Below are 14,199 nucleotides of genomic sequence, written 5' to 3' on the forward strand. Positions count from 1 at the left end.
CGAGAGAACGAGAGAGAACGTGAGAACGTGAGAGAACGTGAGAACGAGAGAGAACGTGAGAGAACGTGAGAGAACGAGAGAGAACGAGAGAGAACGTGAGAACGAGAGAGAACGTGAGAACGTGAGAGAACGTGAGAACGTGAGAGAACGAGAGAGAACGTGAGAACGAGAGAGAACGTGAGAGAACGTGAGAGAACGTGAGAGAACGAGAGAGAACGAGAGAGAACGTGAGAGAACGAGAGAGAACGAGAGAGAACGAGAGAGAACGAGAGAGAACGTGAGAGAACGTGAGAACGTGAGAGAACGTGAGAACGAGAGAGAACGTGAGAACGAGAGAACGTGAGAGAACGTGAGAGAACGAGAGAGAACGAGAGGAACGTGAGAGAACGTGAGAGAACGAGAGAGAACGTGAGAACGTGAGAACGTGAGAGAACGAGAGAACGAGAGAGAACGAGAGAACGTGAGAGAACGTGAGAGAACGTGAGAGAACGAGAGAGAACGAGAGAGAACGTGAGAGAACGTGAGAGAACGAGAGAGAACGTGAGAACGAGAGGGAACGTGAGAACGTGAGAGAACGTGAGAGAACGTGAGAGAACGAGAGAGAACGAGAGAGAACGTGAGAGAACGAGAGAGAACGAGAGAGAACGTGAGAACGAGAGAACGTGAGAGAACGTGAGAACGAGAGAACGAGAGAGAACGTGAGAGAACGAGAGAGAACGTGAGAACGTGAGAGAACGTGAGAGAACGTGAGAGAACGAGAGAGAACGAGAGAGAACGTGAGAGAACGTGAGAGAACGAGAGAGAACGTGAGAGAACGAGAGAGAACGTGAGAACGAGAGAACGTGAGAAAACGTGAGAACGAGAGAGAACGTGAGAGAACGTGAGAACGTGAGAGAACGTGAGAACGAGAGAGAACGTGAGAACGAGAGAACGTGAGAGAACGAGAGAGAACGAGAGAGAACGTGAGAGAACGAGAGAGAACGAGAGAGAACGAGAGAGAACGTGAGAGAACGTGAGAGAACGAGAGAACGAGAGAGAACGTGAGAACGAGAGAGAACGTGAGAGAACGTGAGAGAACGTGAGAACGAGAGAACGTGAGAGAACGAGAGAGAACGAGAGAGAACGTGAGAGAACGAGAGAGAACGAGAGAGAACGTGAGAACGTGAGAGAACGAGAGAGAACGTGAGAGAACGAGAGAGAACGTGAGAGAACGAGAGAGAACGAGAGAGAACGTGAGAGAACGAGAGAGAACGAGAGAGAACGTGAGAACGAGAGAGAACGTGAGAGAACGTGAGAACGTGAGAACGAGAGAGAACGTGAGAGAACGTGAGAGAACGAGAGAGAACGTGAGAACGAGAGAGAACGTGAGAGAACGTGAGAACGAGAGATAACGAGAGAACGAGAGATAACGAGAGAACGAGAGAGAACGTGAGAGAACGTGAGAGAACGTGAGAGAACGTGAGAGAACGAGAGAGAACGAGAGAACGTGAGAGAACGAGAGAGAACGAGAGAGAACGTGAGAACGAGAGAGAACGTGAGAACGTGAGAGAACGTGAGAACGAGAGAACGTGAGAACGTGAGAGAACGTGAGAGAACGTGAGAGAACGAGAGAGAACGAGAGAGAACGTGAGAGAACGAGAGAGAACGAGAGAGAACGTGAGAGAACGTGAGAGAACGTGAGAGAACGATAGAGAACGAGAGAGAACAAGGGAGAACGAGAGAACGAGAGAGAACGAGAGAGAACGAGAGAGAGAACGTGAGAGAACGAGAGAGAACGTGAGAGAACGAGAGAGAACGTGAGAGAACGAGAGAGAACGTGAGAACGAGAGAGAACAAGAGAGAACGTGAGAACGAGAGAGAACGTGAGAACGAGAGAGAACGAGAGAGAACGTGAGAACGTGAGAACAAGTGAGAACGTGAGAGAACGAGAGAGAACGTGAGAACGAGAGAGAACGTGAGAACGTGAGAGAACTTGAGAGAACGAGAGAGAACAAGAGAGAACGTGAGAGAACGAGAGAGAACAAGAGAGAACGAGAGAGAACGTGAGAGAACGAGAGAGAACGTGAGAGAACGTGAGAACGTGAGAGAACGTGAGAGAACGTGAGAGAACGAGAGAGAACGAGAGAGAACGTGAGAGAACGTGAGAGAACGAGAGAGAACGAGAGAGAACGTGAGAGAACGAGAGAACGAGAGAGAACGTGAGAACGAGAGAGAACGAGAGAGAACGTGAGAGAACGAGAGAGAACGTGAGAGAACGAGAGAGAACGAGAGAGAACGTGAGAACGAGAGAACGTGAGAGAACGTGAGAGAACGTGAGAGAACGAGAGAGAACGAGAGAGAACGTGAGAGAACGTGAGAGAACGAGAGAGAACGAGAGAGAACGTGAGAGAACGTGAGAGAACGAGAGAGAACGAGAGAGAACGTGAGAGAACGAGAGAGAACGTGAGAGAACGTGAGAACGTGAGAGAACGAGAGAGAACGAGAGAGAACGTGAGAACGAGAGAGAACGTGAGAACGAGAGAGAACGAGAGAGAACGTGAGAACGAGAGAGAACGTGAGAGAACGAGAGAGAACGTGAGAACGAGAGAGAACGTGAGAGAACGTGAGAACGAGAGATAACGAGAGAACGAGAGATAACGAGAGAACGAGAGAGAACGTGAGAACGTGAGAGAACGTGAGAGAACGTGAGAGAACGTGAGAGAACGAGAGAGAACGAGAGAGAACGTGAGAGAACGAGAGAGAACGAGAGAGAACGTGAGAACGTGAGAGAACGTGAGAACGAGAGAACGAGAGAGAACGTGAGAGAACGAGAGAGAACGTGAGAGAACGAGAGAACGAGAGATAACGAGAGAACGAGAGAGAACGTGAGAACGTGAGAGAACGTGAGAACGTGAGAGAACGAGAGAGAACGTGAGAGAACGTGAGAGAACGAGAGAGAACGAGAGAGAACGTGAGAGAACGAGAGAGAACGTGAGAACGAGAGAACGAGAGAGAACGTGAGAGAACGTGAGAACGTGAGAGAACGTGAGAACGAGAGAGAACGTGAGAACGAGAGAACGTGAGAACGAGAGAACGTGAGAGAACGAGAGAGAACGAGAGAGAACGTGAGAGAACGAGAGAGAACGAGAGAGAACGAGAGAGAACGAGAGAGAACGTGAGAGAACGTGAGAGAACGAGAGAGAACGTGAGAGAACGTGAGAACGAGAGAGAACGTGAGAACGAGAGAGAACGTGAGAGAACGTGAGAGAACGTGAGAACGAGAGAACGTGAGAGAACGAGAGAGAACGAGAGAGAACGTGAGAGAACGAGAGAGAACGAGAGAGAACGTGAGAACGTGAGAGAACGAGAGAGAACGAGAGAGAACGTGAGAGAACGAGAGAGAACGTGAGAGAACGAGAGAGAACGTGAGAACGAGAGAGAACGTGAGAACGTGAGAACGAGAGAGAACGTGAGAGAACGTGAGAACGTGAGAACGAGAGAGAACGAGAGAGAACGTGAGAACGAGAGAGAACGTGAGAGAACGAGAGAGAACGTGAGAACGAGAGAACGAGAGATAACGAGAGAACGAGAGATAACGAGAGAACGAGAGAGAACGTGAGAACGTGAGAGAACGTGAGAGAACGTGAGAGAATGAGAGAGAACGAGAGAGAACGTGAGAGAACGAGAGAGAACGAGAGAGAACGTGAGAACGAGAGAGAACGAGAGAGAACGTGAGAACGTGAGAGAACGTGAGAACGAGAGAACGTGAGAACGTGAGAGAACGTGAGAGAACGTGAGAGAACGAGAGAGAACGAGAGAGAACGTGAGAGAACGAGAGAGAACGAGAGAGAACGTGAGAACGAGAGAACGTGAGAGAACGTGAGAGAACGAGAGAGAACGTGAGAGAACGAGAGAGAACGTGAGAGAACGTGAGAGAACGAGAGAGAACGAGAGAGAACGTGAGAGAACGAGAGAACGAGAGAGAACGAGAGAGAACGAGAGAGAACGAGAGAGAACGTGAGAGAACGAGAGAGAACAAGGGAGAACGAGAGAACGAGAGAGAACGAGAGAGAACGTGGAACGTGAGAGAACGAGAGAGAACGAGAGAGAGAACGTGAGAGAACGAGAGAGAACGTGAGAGAACGAGAGAGAACGTGAGAACGAGAGAGAACGTGAGAACGAGAGAGAACGAGAGAGAACGTGAGAACGTGAGAACGTGAGAGAACGAGAGAGAACGTGAGAACGTGAGAGAACTTGAGAGAACGAGAGAGAACAAGAGAGAACGTGAGAGAACGAGAGAGAACAAGAGAGAACGAGAGAGAACGTGAGAGAACGAGAGAGAACGTGAGAGAACGTGAGAGAACGTGAGAGAACAAGAGAGAACGAGAGAGAACGTGAGAGAACGAGAGAACGAGAGAGAACGTGAGAACGAGAGAGAACGAGAGAGAACGTGAGAGAACGAGAGAGAACGAGAGAGAACGTGAGAGAACGAGAGAGAACGAGAGAGAACGTGAGAACGAGAGAACGTGAGAGAACGTGAGAACGAGAGAGAACGTGAGAGAACGTGAGAGAACGATAGAGAACGAGAGAGAACGTGGAACGTGAGAGAACGAGAGAGAACGTGAGAACGAGAGAGAACGAGAGAGAACGTGAGAGAACGAGAGAGAACGTGGAACGTGAGAGAACGAGAGAGAACGTGAGAGAACGAGAGAGAACGAGAGAGAAAACGTGAGAGAACGAGAGAGAACGTGAGAACGAGAGAGAACGTGAGAGAACAAGAGGGAACGTGAGAACGAGAGAGAACGAGAGAACGAGAGAGAACGTGAGAACGTGAGAGAACGTGAGAGAACGTGAGAGAACGAGAGAGAACGTGAGAGAACGTGAGAGAACGAGAGAGAACGAGAGAGAACGTGAGAGAACGAGAGAGAACGTGAGAACGAGAACGAGAGAGAACGTGAGAGAACGTGAGAACGTGAGAGAACGTGAGAGAACGTGAGAGAACGAGAGAGAACGAGAGAGAACGAGAGAGAACGTGAGAGAACGAGAGAGAACGTGAGAGAACGTGAGAGAACGAGAGAACGAGAGAGAACGTGAGAACGAGAGAGAACGTGAGAGAACGTGAGAGAACGTGAGAACGAGAGAACGTGAGAGAACGAGAGAGAACGAGAGAGAACGTGAGAGAACGTGAGAGAACGAGAGAGAACGAGAGAGAACGTGAGAGAACGAGAGAGAACGAGAGAGAACGTGAGAACGAGAGAACGTGAGAGAACGTGAGAGAACGTGAGAGAACGTGAGAGAACGTGAGAGAACGATAGAGAACGAGAGAGAACGTGAGAACGAGAGAGAACGAGAGAGAACGTGGAACGTGAGCGAACGAGAGAGAACGAGAGAGAGAACGTGAGAGAACGAGAGAGAACGTGAGAGAACGAGAGAGAACGTGAGAGAACGAGAGAGAACGTGAGAACGAGAGAGAACGTGAGAACGAGAGAGAACGAGAGAGAACGTGAGAACGTGAGAGAACTTGAGAGAACGAGAGAGAACAAGAGAGAACGTGAGAGAACGAGAGAACGTGAGAACAAGTGAGAACGTGAGAGAACGAGAGAGAACGTGAGAACGTGAGAGAACGAGAGAGAACAAGAGAGAACGAGAGAGAACGTGAGAGAACGAGAGAGAACGTGAGAGAACGTGAGAGAACGTGAGAACGTGAGAACGTGAGAGAACGTGAGAGAACGTGAGAGAACGAGAGAGAACGTGAGAGAACGAGAGAGAACGTGAGAGAACGTGAGAGAACGAGAGAGAACGAGAGAGAACGTGAGAGAACGAGAGAGAACGTGAGAACGAGAGAGAACGAGAGAGAACGTGAGAGAACGAGAGAGAACGAGAGAGAACGTGAGAACGTGAGAGAACGTGAGAACGAGAGAGAACGTGAGAGAACGTGAGAGAACGTGAGAGAACGATAGAGAACGAGAGAGAACAAGGGAGAACGAGAGAACGAGAGAGAACGAGAGAGAACGTGAGAGAACGAGAGAGAACGTGGAACGTGAGAGAACGAGAGAGAACGAGAGAGAAAACGTGAGAGAACGAGAGAGAACGTGAGAGAACGAGAGAGAACGTGAGAACGAGAGAGAACGTGAGAGAACAAGAGGGAACGTGAGAACGAGAGAGAACGTGAGAACGAGAGGGAACGAGAGAGAACGAGAGAACGAGAGAGAACGAGAGAGAACGAGAGAGAACGAGAGAGAACGAGAGAGAACGTGAGAACAAGAGAGAACGTGAGAGAACGAGAGAGAACGTGAGAACGAGAGAGAACGTGAGAACGTGAGAGAACTTGAGAGAACGAGAGAGAACGTGAGAGAACGAGAGAGAACGTGAGAACGAGAGAACGAGAGAGAACGTGAGAACGAGAGAGAACGAGAGAGAACGAGAGAGAACGTGAGAACGAGAGAGAACGTGAGAACGAGAGAGAACGTGAGAACGTGAGAGAACGAGAGAGAACGAGAGAGAACGTGAGAGAACGAGAGAGAACGTGAGAGAACGTGAGAGAACGAGAGAGAACGTGAGAGAACGAGAGAGAACGTGAGAGAACGAGAGAACGTGAGAACAAGAGAGAACGTGAGAACGAGAGAGAACGTGAGAGAACGAGAGAGAACGTGAGAGAACGAGAGAACGTGAGAACAAGAGAGAACGTGAGAACAAGAGAGAACGTGAGAGAACGTGAGAGAACGAGAGAGCGAGAGAGAACGAGAGAGAACGAGAGAGAACGTGAGAGAACGAGAGAGAACGAGAGAGAACGTGAGAACGAGAGAGAACGAGAGAGAACGAGAGAGAACGTGAGAGAACGAGAGAGAACGTGAGAGAACGAGAGAGAACGAGAGAGAACGTGAGAACGAGAGAGAACGAGAGAGAACGAGAGAGAACGTGAGAGAACGAGAGAGAACGTGAGAACGGGAGAGAACGTGAGAACGAGAGAGAACGAGAGAGAACGAGAGAGAACGTGAGAGAACGAGAGAGAACGTGAGAGAACGAGAGAGAACGTGAGAGAACGAGAGAGAACGAGAGGAACGTGAGAGAACGAGAGAACGAGAGAGAACGTGAGAACGAGAGAGAACGAGAGAGAACGTGAGAGAACGTGAGAGAACGAGAGAGAACGTGAGAGAACGAGAGAGAACGTGAGAGAACGTGAGAACGAGAGAGAACGAGAGAGAACGTGAGAGAACAAAAAGAGAGGGAACATAAGAAGGTGTTTTATTGACCTGGTTCCCGGAGCAGACGGGGAAATCCTCCACTGGGGGAATCAAACCTTGAGCGATCAGCTGACCATAAGAGGGAGGGGCCTCTCTCCTCAGAAGTTCCGCCTCCACACGGGACAGCTGCGTCTCGAACGACCTGCGGCCAATCAGAGGAGAGCGTGAGCTTGGGGCCTCACAGGGACTTTGTGTACGTTTTGACCTCTGACCTGCGCTCGAACATTCTGAGCGAGTAGAGTTTGCAGGTGCAGCCGAGCGCGATGACCAGCAGGAGGCCACAGATGAGCGAGCCGATGACCGCCGCCGTGATGACTCTGGTGGGAACGGTCACAGGACACGCCTCCTCGTCGCTGCCATCGCCACAGTCGTCCTGAGCGTCGCACACCCACGACTCGAACACGCAGCGGTTATTCTGACAAAGACAAGAGCGTTCGGTCAAACCATCGCGTCAACAAACCATTGGGGCGGGGCGTGCGGTCGGGGCGTTGGGGCGGGACGGACGGTCGGGGAGTATGGTCGGGGCGTGCGGTCGGGGCGGGGCGTGCGGTCGGGGCGTTGGGGCGGGGAGTATGGTCGGGGCGTGCGGTCGGGGCGGGGCGTATGGTCGGGGCATTGGGGCGGGACGGACGGTCGGGGAGTATGGTCGGGGCGTGCGGTCGGGGCGGGGCGTATGGTCGGGGCATTGGGGCGGGACGGACGGTCGGGGAGTATGGTCGGGGCGTTGGGGCGGGGCGTGCGGTTGGGGCGTATGGTCGGGGCGTTGGGGCGGGGCGTATGGTCAGGGCATTGGGGCGGGACGGACGGTCGGGGAGTATGGTCGGGGCGTGCGGTCGGGGCGTTGGGGCGTATGGTTGGGGCATTGGGCGGGACGGACGGTCGGGGAGTATGGTCGGGGCGTGCGGTCGGGGCGTTGGGGCGTATGGTTGGGGCATTGGGCGGGACGGACGGTCGGGGAGTATGGTCGGGGCGTTGGGGCGGGGCGTGCGGTCGGGGCGTTGGGGCGGGGCGTATGGTCGGGGCGGGGCGTCGGGGCCGCCGTACCTTGCAGTGGAAGTTCCCGGGCTGGCAGCTGAAGCAGTTCTTCTCGTCGGAGCCGTTGGGGCAGCGGTTCTGGTAGTTGCAGCGGTCAGATCGAGGATAACACGCTCCGTTCCTGGAGCAGGGAAACTCGTTCTGTTGACACCACGAGCAGTTGGCCTCGTCTCGACCGTTTGGACAGTGCCAGAATCCGTCGCAGCGATTGGACGAACTGTAGCATCCAAAGCCGTCTCCACAGGGAAGCTCCCAAGGCAGACAGAAGCCCTCCACCTGAAACACCAGCACACCAGCTTCAAACACCAGAGTCTGGACACAGGTGACCCAGGTCAGAGCTCAGAGGTCAGAGGTCAGACCTGGTACGTGACGTTGAAGCCTCGTGCTGCGTTGATCTTGTCGGCGTAGAAGTGAACGCGCAGCTGTCCAGACGAGGACACCACCACCAGGGGGCCCCTGGAGTCCAGCGCCGTCAGGACTCTGAGGAGACGCCTCGGGTTCTCGTCCAGACCATCAAAGACCTTCACAAAGTCCCCAAAGCCCGTCCCATCCAGCTTGAAGTCTGTGAACCGCAGGATCACCTGGCCACAGTTAGACCCCGTTTAGCCCCGGTTTAGCCCCGGTTTAGCCCCGGTTTAGCCCCGGTTTAGACCCGGTTTAGACCCGGTTTAGTCCCGGTTTAGTCCCGGTTTAGCCCCGGTTTAGACCCGGTTTAGTCCCGGTTTAGACCCGGTTTAGCCCCGGTTTAGCCCCGGTTTAGACCCGGTTTAGACCCGGTTTAGTCCCGGTTTAGTCCCGGTTTAGACCCGGTTTAGTCCCGGTTTAGTCCCGGTTTAGTCCCGGTTTAGCCCCGGTTTAGCCCCGGTTTAGCCCCGGTTTAGCCCCGGTTTAGACCCGGTTTAGTCCCGGTTTAGCCCCGGTTTAGACCCGGTTTAGACCCGGTTTAGACCCGGTTTAGTCCCGGTTTAGTCCCGGTTTAGCCCCGGTTTAGCCCCGGTTTAGACCCGGTTTAGTCCCGGTTTAGACCCGGTTTAGCCCCGGTTTAGTCCCGGTTTAGTCCATACCTTGCGGTGGTCTCCTGTGTCGATGACCCAGGTGCAGTTGGACCCTGGAGGGTAGAAGTCGGGATAGTTCGGGGAACTGAAAGATCCAAAGAAGTTCTTCAGACGTTCTCCACAGAACGGAACGTCACAGTCGACTTCATCGCTCAGGTCCTGAGAAGAACAATGACTTTTACACTTTTATATCCAGCTTCAGAACAGCAGAGGGAGCCCTGCCCTGTCCCTGCCCTGTCCCTGTCCCTGTCCCTGCCCCTGTCCCTGCCCTGTCCCTGTCCCGCCCTGCCCCCGCCCTGCCCCTGCCCCTGCCCTGTCCCTGTCCCTGTCCCTGTCCCTGTCCCTGTCCCTGTTCCTGTTCCTGTTCCGTCCTGTCCTGTCCTGTTCCTGTCCTGTTCCTGTCCCGGGTCTCACCTGACAGTCGATGCTCCCGTCACACCTCAGGCTCTGGGGCAGACAGGTGTAGATGCGGGTGTAGCGGGACACACAGGGGAACTGGCTGAAGGAGCAGGGGGTGAATGAGTCCATGCACAGCTCCTCGTCTGAACCGTCTCCACACTCGTCCTGAGAGTTACACCTCCACGACTCAGGGACACAACGTCCAGAGGAGCAGTGGAACTGGTCTGGAGCACAGGACGAGGACGAGGGACGGCCTGGAGACGAGACGTTTAGACACGCTTAGACACGAGACGTTTAGAGAGTGGAACTGGTTATTTCTCCTTTCTCCAGGTCTGGACCAGGTCTGGACCAGGTCTGGACCAGGTCAGGACCAGGTCAGGACCAGGTCAGGACCAGGTCTGGATCAGGTTAGGACCAGGTCTGGACCAGGTCTGGACCAGGTCAGGACCAGGACCAGGTCAGGACCAGGTCTGGATCAGGTTAGGACCAGGTCTGGACCAGGTCTGGACCAGGACCAGGTCAGGACCAGGTCAGGACCAGGTCAGGACCAGGTCAGGACCAGGACCAGGTCAGGACCAGGACAGGACCAGGACCAGGTCAGGACCAGGTCAGGACCAGGACCAGGTCAGGACCAGGTCAGGACCAGGTCAGGACCAGGTCAGGACCAGGTCTGGATCAGGTTAGGACCAGGTCAGGACCAGGTCAGGACCAGGTCTGGACCAGGTCTGGACCAGGTTAGGACCAGGTCAGGACCAGGACAGGACCAGGACCAGGTCAGGACCAGGTTAGGACCAGGTCAGGACCAGGTCAGGACCAGGACAGGACCAGGTCTGGACCAGGTCTGGACCAGGTCTGGACCAGGTCAGGACCAGGTCAGGACCAGGTCTGGACCAGGTCAGGACCAGGTCTGGACCAGGTCTGGACCAGGTCAGGACCAGGTCAGGACCAGGTCAGGACCAGGTCAGGACCAGGTCAGGACCAGGTCTGGACCAGGTCAGGACCAGGTCAGGACCAGGTCAGGACCAGGTCAGGACCAGGTCTGGATCAGGTCAGGACCAGGTCAGGACCAGGTCTGGTCCTGGTCTCTTATTTACGATCTTTCATGTGACACACGGGACATTATCATGATCTAAAGTGAGACACAGATCTGACTCTGAGCTCTGACTTTCGAGCTCTAATCCAGATTAGGACTGTTATGTCATTCTATCTCCCACAATGCACTGCTCTGTTGACACACAGCAGCTCCCCCGCTGGTGAGCAAGAGGATTACACCCAGACCTGGTCCAGACCTGGTCCTGGTCCTGACCTGGTCCTGGTCCTGACCTGGTCCTGACCTGGTCCTGGTCCTGACCTGGTCCTGACCTGGTCCTGGTCCTGTCCTGGTCCTGGTCCTGTCCTGGTCCTGACCTGGTCCTGGTCCTGACCTGGTCCTGACCTGGTCCTGACCTGGTCCTGGTCCAGACCTGGTCCAGACCTGGTCCTGGTCCTGACCTGGTCCTGACCTGGTCCTGGTCCTGTCCTGGTCCTGGTCCTGTCCTGGTCCTGACCTGGTCCTGGTCCTGACCTGGTCCTGACCTGGTCCTGGTCCTGACCTGGTCCTGACCTGGTCCTGACCTGGTCCTGACCTGGTCCTGACCTGGTCCAGACCTGGTCCTGACCTGGTCCTGGTCCAGACCTGGTCCAGACCTGGTCCTGGTCCTGACCTGGTCCTGACCTGGTCCTGGTCTCACCTGAGTTGTACTCCAGTCTGAAGCCCTTGGCGCTCACTGCTCCGTCAGAGTGAAAGTGGATGGAAACCTGAAACACAGAGTGTTATTCCTGTGAGTTTGGGCGTGGCTTGGGCGTGGCTTGGGCGTGGCAGAATGGGGCACCACCTGGTTGCTGTTGGAGGTGTACGGCGCAGGCCGGCTGGAGCCGCACAGTCGGAGTCCATCGATGAGCAGATAATCTGAGGCGCAGCGCTGAGACGGCTGCAGAGAGAAGTCCTGGAAACTGCACAGAGAGGTCAGAGTTGGACCTGCGCTTTAGAGACGGCCCCGCCCCCGCTCGGACCCCGTCCGGTCAGAGAAATGTGAACTGACCTGAGAGTGACCGTGTCTCCAGGACGCGCTCGGATGTTCCAGCTGCAGTTCACTTTAGACGGATACTGAAAAGGCCAACCAGGACTAGAGACCAGACCAGAGGATGACCGGAGCTGGACCATCTCACTGCAGGCTGAGGAGGACAGGTCAGAGAGGGTCAGAGAGGGTCAGAATGGTATTGTAAAACAGTGTCAAACTGACCGTTGCTGATCCCAGACACGTAGACGTTTTCATCTCTCTGAGAAGCAACGACACAGCCTGAAAACACAGGGCGTTCGGTCACTAAAACACATTCGGTCACTAAAACACAGGGCGTTCGGTCACTAAAACACATTCGGTCACTAAAACACAGGGCGTTCGGTCACTAAAACACAGGGCGTTCGGTCACTAAAACACAGGGCGTTCGGTCACTAAAACACAGGGCGTTCGGTCACTAAAACACAGGGCGTGTTTACCCGTTTTAAACCCGTTAAAAACCTGTTTTAAACCTGTCATAAACCCGTCATAAACCCGTCATAAACCCGTCATAAACCTGTTATAAACCCGTCATAAACCCGTCATAAACCCGTCATAAACCCGTCATAAACCTGTCATAAACCTGTTATAAACCCGTCATAAACCTGTCATAAACCTGTCATAAACCTGTCATAAACCCGTCATAAACCCGTCATAAACCCGTTATAAACCTGTTATAAACCCGTCATAAACCTGTTATAAACCCGTCATAAACCCGTTATAAACCTGTCATAAACCCGTCATAAACCCGTCATAAACCTGTCATAAACCTGTCATAAACCTGTCATAAACCCGTCATAAACCCGTCATAAACCCGTCATAAACCCGTCATAAACCTGTTATAAACCCGTCATAAACCCGTTATAAACCTGTCATAAACCCGTCATAAACCCGTCATAAACCCGTCATAAACCTGTTATAAACCCGTCATAAACCTGTCATAAACCTGTTATAAACCCGTCATAAACCCGTTATAAACCTGTCATAAACCCGTCATAAACCTGTCATAAACCTGTCATAAACCCGTCATAAACCCGTCATAAACCTGTTATAAACCCGTCATAAACCTGTCATAAACCTGTTATAAACCCGTCATAAACCCGTTATAAACCTGTCATAAACCCGTCATAAACCTGTCATAAACCTGTCATAAACCCGTCATAAACCCGTCATAAACCCGTCATAAACCTGTCATAAACCTGTCATAAATCTGTTATAAACCTCATGTCCAGGTCTCACCTGAGAACAGCAGCAGCAGGAAGAGAAGCGACGCCTTCAGACACATGGTTCAAAGATGAAGAGAGTCCAGAGACAGCAGACCACTGAGGACCACCACATCTGCACCCTCAAAACACCAGGAACTGTCCTCCAAAACACCAGGAACTGTCCTTCAAAACACCAGGAACTGTCCTTCAAAACACCAGGAACTGTCCTTCAAAACACCAGGAACTGTCCTTCAAAACACCAGGAACTGTCCTCCAAAACACCAGGAACTGTCGAACAAAACACCAGGAACTGTCGAACAAAACACACCAGGAACTGTCCTCCAAAAACACCAGGAACTGTCCTCCAAAAACACCAGGAACTGTCCTCCAAAACACAAAACACCAGGAACTGTCCTCCAAAACACAAAACACCAGGAACTGTCCTTCAAAACACCAGGAACTGTCCTCCAAAACACAAAACACCAGGAACTGTCCTCCAAAACACCAGGAACTGTCCTCCAAAACACCAGGAACTGTCCTCCAAAACACAAAACACCAGGAACTGTCCTCCAAAACACAAAACACCAGGAACTGTCCTCCAAAACACCAGGAACTGTCCTCCAAAACACCAGGAACTGTCCTCCAAAAACACCAGGAATGTACCAATAATCTCTTTTAGACAATAGTAATATTTTAGGTTTAGTAAAAACACAATCTCACTAAACGCTCCGTTTAGTTTGAACAATTATAACACAAAGTATATACTACATCAAAATAAATAAATTAAATAAAGTTTGTACAAATATTCTGGCACATACAATAAAAAACAGAGTTTTAAAGGACTCTAAAGTGACAGATGGGGACAAAGAGTCTTTGTTCAAGATCTGAGGAAAAACCTAAATATTAAAAGTATAAAACACGTACCAAAACTCAGACTGAGGCGTAAACACACAAAAGCACATTTAAACACGAAAACAAAGCGCTGCCTTTTGAAATGTGACGAAATAAACCAATTTGAACACGACAGTGCTAATGTTAGCTTAGCTTATAGTGAAAATAAATACTGTTTGAGGCTTTCGGACAAACACCAGCAAATGACACTAGAACCAACAGAAACTAAAGCTATGACACGTCGAGCCGCTAAACTAAAGACTATTAAAGCAAAACGCGTTTATATTCTGAACGT

General features: G+C 52.2%; 1 protein-coding gene across 1 annotated transcript in view; it reads right to left on the minus strand.

The window, feature by feature from the left end:
- Window positions 1-12,074, minus strand: part of lrp12 (low density lipoprotein receptor-related protein 12) — a 25,495-nt gene extending 13,421 nt beyond the window's left edge. Inside the window, exons 1-10 of the mRNA XM_072448370.1 lie at window positions 11,995-12,074; window positions 11,794-11,926; window positions 11,587-11,704; window positions 11,443-11,509; window positions 9,728-9,966; window positions 9,323-9,472; window positions 8,618-8,839; window positions 8,268-8,534; window positions 7,436-7,638; window positions 7,233-7,365 (exon numbers count right to left, since the gene is read on the minus strand). Of these exons, the coding sequence (XP_072304471.1) occupies window positions 7,233-7,365; window positions 7,436-7,638; window positions 8,268-8,534; window positions 8,618-8,839; window positions 9,323-9,472; window positions 9,728-9,966; window positions 11,443-11,509; window positions 11,587-11,704; window positions 11,794-11,915 (1,521 nt within the window). The 5' untranslated portion in view covers window positions 11,916-11,926; window positions 11,995-12,074. The remainder of the gene's footprint in view (window positions 1-7,232; window positions 7,366-7,435; window positions 7,639-8,267; window positions 8,535-8,617; window positions 8,840-9,322; window positions 9,473-9,727; window positions 9,967-11,442; window positions 11,510-11,586; window positions 11,705-11,793; window positions 11,927-11,994) is intronic.
- Between the last annotated feature and the right edge of the window lie 2,125 nt (window positions 12,075-14,199).

The sequence above is a fragment of the Eucyclogobius newberryi genome, unplaced genomic scaffold, assembly GCF_026437365.1.
Source record: "Eucyclogobius newberryi isolate DKJ021-1_F unplaced genomic scaffold, fEucNew1.0.hap1 SCAF_16, whole genome shotgun sequence".
Classification (NCBI taxonomy): Eukaryota; Metazoa; Chordata; class Actinopteri; order Gobiiformes; family Gobiidae; genus Eucyclogobius; species Eucyclogobius newberryi.